General features: G+C 42.9%; 1 protein-coding gene across 1 annotated transcript in view; it reads right to left on the bottom strand.

Moving 5' to 3' along the window:
* The window catches only part of LOC111743457, an 81481-nt gene extending 77576 nt beyond the window's left edge, over nucleotides 1-3905 (bottom strand). Inside the window, exon 1 of the mRNA XM_023533893.1 lies at nucleotides 3896-3905. Coding sequence (XP_023389661.1) covers nucleotides 3896-3905 — 10 coding nt within the window. The remainder of the gene's footprint in view (nucleotides 1-3895) is intronic.
* Between the last annotated feature and the right edge of the window lie 184 nt (nucleotides 3906-4089).

Genomic DNA, 4089 nt, shown 5'->3' with positions numbered 1-4089 from the left:
ATCTCGTCACCATTTGTCACAGCATTTCCATGAGAAAAATGCATTTCAAGTTCCTACCTTCTGGCTTGTCAACACATCCATTAGAAAAGACGGGACTGCTGGTTATCTAAAACCAAGGTGGCTTCTGATTATCCAGCGTTTGGATGAAATGGAGGTTTTAAACCTGTCTTGGAGGCATTTCTAATTCTTTATACTTATGCCATTGAATAGTTAACTAAAACCTGAATTCTCCAGCACATTTTCGGTTTCCATTCACGGGTCTGGTGTCAGAGAGAAACAACCGGGTGTGGTGTCAAGACTGGGTTCTAGAGGGAAAATGACTTTGAACTTCTGGACAAGGTTATCGTGGCTTGAGCAGAATCAAGAATAGGAACATGTTCTTGACCCTTGAGCCCACGTTCATCAGCGCACACTGACCTTTGCTAATTATTTGAGCTCATACAGTTGAGAATGCAGTGGAAACAATGGGGCTATTTTTCGGCCGTTGAGTTAATTTGGTTGTTCAAACAATTAAATCAGGCAGGCAGGTAGGCAAGCAGACAGCAAACATTTGCCTGACACCTGTGCTTGGTACCCTGGGACAAGGCAAGGGCAATGGTGGCTTGATGTAATGCTTTGAGGTGTCACCTGTGCTGTCTGAGAGACCTGGGTTGGACTCCTGTTCGGACACTTTCCAAAGTTATTCGATATCTCTGAATCTCAATCTGCTCATCTTTAAGACGGAGGTAATAATTTCAGTTTCCTCGTAGAGGCAAGTTTGGAATGAGACAATCCATATAAGGAGCTTAGCACTGTGATTCGTCACTATGCATTCACTATTAATGTTTTGCCTCTGCTTTAGAGGTCACCCATGACAGAAGGCTCCTATCAAAGGAAAGACTGATTAGTAAAAGCCCCTTGATGGGCCTTTTTGGTTTGGGGACAATAGCCCCCATGAAATGGGCAGCTTGGGTGAGGGATGATACAGAGAGATGGCTAAATTGCTTTGTGTAATAAATTAATAGGGATTTTGGGGTTGAGTGTGAGCACGCTAAGGGGGAGAATTCAGGATGAGGCAAAGTGGAGAATGGAGCCCTATTTCAAGTAGAAGGTGTAACTAGTGATAATTCCTGGGGTCAGAAATGCCCTAAAGCTCTTAAGAATGTCTGTGTGTCTAGTACTCGAATTTCTGGCCTTTTTTTTCAGTGTGGCTCTGAGATACCTCACCCAGCATTATTAGCCTTACATCTGAAGCAAACCTCTCCCAAGCCGAGAGGCCACGCATCCAAGTTTGCCAGGACAGTGTCATGGTTTACACCTGAAGCCCTAGCATAATTACTTTCGCTTGCAAAAGTGTCTGAGTTTGGGCTATAAATTATGTCCTAATGATACCAACCACCTTCTGTGAGGTGGTGTGTTTGAAAAACCAAGGAAAATAGGCTGGACTCACCTGGACTGACTTAAGGAGAGGCGAAGAGAGAGCCGAAGGTAGAGACGGGGCAGACACAGAGCCAGAGGGGACCTGGGCAGACGGAAGGCAATAGGACAGATGCTGCGCTGCCCTCCGTGTTCTAGATGGGGCTTCCAGCCACTTCTATCTCTAGGGAGAGCTGGAAGATGAGAGTCAGCAGGCAACTAGCATTCGGGTTATATTTATAGATTTTTAGGTAAATTTACATACATTGAAATGCAAAAATCTCATCCATCCCAGAAATCCCCTGGCAGTTCCCTCCTCCCCCCACACCCCCCCCACCCCATCCCCTGCCCCGTCCCCCCGCCGCCACCTCCAGCCAACCACGGCTGTTTTCTGCCTGGTTTTTGCTTAGAAATCGTGTCATATAAACGGAACGTCATAGTATGTAGCCCGTAGGGTTTGGTGTCTTTTATTTTTCGTAATGCATTTGAGATTCCTCCGTACATCTGAGTGATCACTAGCCGGCCCCCTTTTTATTGCTGAGACCATTCCATTGTACAGTGTACCACGGTTCGTTTGTTCATCCACCCCCACTGCTCCAGGGCGCGTTTGTTTTACTTGGCTTGTTTTCATTATCAGTATGATTTTGACAAAGCGATGTATTTGTGTAACTGTCACCCCTCTTAAGGTATTCATATAAGTTTCATTTAAAATACCACTGAGAAACAAATTCTAGTTCGAGGATTCCTAACTTTTTTTAAGTTATGGATACCTTTACTACTCTGGTGAACTTTGCTCTGAGCAATGTTTTTAGAGCGTTAAATAAAATGCATAGTTTCTCAAAGAAAGGCACTTATGTTGAAAGATAACCCATATCAACTATTAAGAAGAAATGTGTGATTAAAAAGAAATATAAGGAGAAATGAAATAATATATGTATTTCTTTATGAACACATTCAACAGACCCAGAGGCAGTTCTCATAACTACTGAAAGTTCAGAGTCATATTGAGTATTAGTGACACTTTGAAAGAACTCTCATCTGGAATGAGATACAAAAATATCTGTGGTTTTTATTGGAGACAAAGTCACAGAGACACTTATTACTGTTCTTGTTTTTTTTTTTCCCCCCTAACTCATAATTGAAGGAAACACTAAATTTCAATTTGAGGTTTGTGAATATAAAAATACAATTGTTCTCCAGGAACCTCTTGAATCGATCCATGTATCTGCTGGAGACTTTGATTTGGGCGCCTGGATGTAAAAAGATCTTCCGGCTCATTCTGTTGCTACAACCTTAAAAAGGGAAGCAGGATCAAATGTTGTTTGCTGGTTCCCATATCCTCAGAGACAGAGGCTGGGTCCTTATCTCTGCTGACTCACAGCTGCTGATTGGTGCATAACTCACCTATTTCAAGCAGGTACATGATCCCCGCTCATTTCTGTGACTTCAGAAACTGCTCAGTTTACAGCAGTATTAACAATTATGCCTTCAAGTCCCATAAAAGAGAACTCAAACAAAGCCTCTAAGTCCTCGGAGAGGTGAAAATGTCTAACTTTATTTTATCCTAGGAGACTGCCACCTGAATTTATAGCAGTGTACATAAAAGCAAAAAAAAAAAAAAAAAAAAAAAAAAAAAAGAGCAAAAACTGTTTAGCCAGGCGTAGAAAAATACAACCTGGATCTTATGAGCTCTGAGTTTCTATTGAAACATGAGCCAGTTTGATTCTGGGAAAATTCAACTTCCTGGTTTGAGGATGGGCTTATTCAAGCTGTGCGTATATCAAATGCTCTGTACTCGTCCAACAGGATTTTTCTCAGATGTAATGCAGGTTAGTGCACCAGAGACATACAGACGAGTGATGCCTTAAAAACCACTTAGATAGGAGGAATAACTATAGCTAAAAAATCTCCTCCAAATAAGGTTGCTTTCAGATCTATCTCTTCACCCTTTTTCTCAACTTCTCCAAAAAATCTAGGACTTTCCCCCCTTCCTGCCATGTGTCTAAATCGCTTTTAGACCTACCAAGTTCCTTGTTTACTTCTTCACTATAAAAATCCATATGGGTCCAATATACCTTAATTATATTCTTTCATCAAAGGTCCCAGGTGGGTGAGCTTCAGGGAACTGTCAAAGATTCTCTACCTGAGAATGGTTTCTCTCTTAATCTCGGGTGCCTTAAAATTTTCATGGGCACAAAGCTATTTCTCAGATAGAGATAGGACTTAACGTGCAAATATTCCGTGGAGTGGCAGCTCACTGAGCCAAATTCACACGAAGGTATAGATGTTTGATGCTAAGAGCAGTCTTCTCAAACCTGGAAGAACATGAGACATTCCTGCAGAAGCTATGGACAGACACCAGCGCCTCGAGTCTGACCGGCTGCATCAGTCATTTCTGGAGGCAGCACCTGGGGCCCTTCCATTCTGACTTACCTGATGCATGGCTGGGTTTGGACACCGCTTCCTTCCAGCCTCGCAAGTCCGGTGAAGGATGCCTTACCTTCGTACATCCATGCGTTATGGTTTCTGTTCATACAGATTTCTCGTTTGGTCCTAAATAACTTTGCAAGGGCAGGGCAGGGAGCACTTCTCACGGTTGAGAAGGAAAAACTGGAGGTGCTAAGAGACACATCTAAAGACGCCAAGTGCAAGAAAAAGAGAGAGAGAAGGGCTGGGGCTGCCCTCGGCTTCTTA

Source organism: Pteropus vampyrus, unplaced genomic scaffold (assembly GCF_000151845.1).
Source record: "Pteropus vampyrus isolate Shadow unplaced genomic scaffold, Pvam_2.0 Scaffold114, whole genome shotgun sequence".
In the NCBI taxonomy this organism is placed as follows: domain Eukaryota; kingdom Metazoa; phylum Chordata; class Mammalia; order Chiroptera; family Pteropodidae; genus Pteropus; species Pteropus vampyrus.
This window is presented reverse-complemented; position numbering and strand designations above follow the sequence as displayed.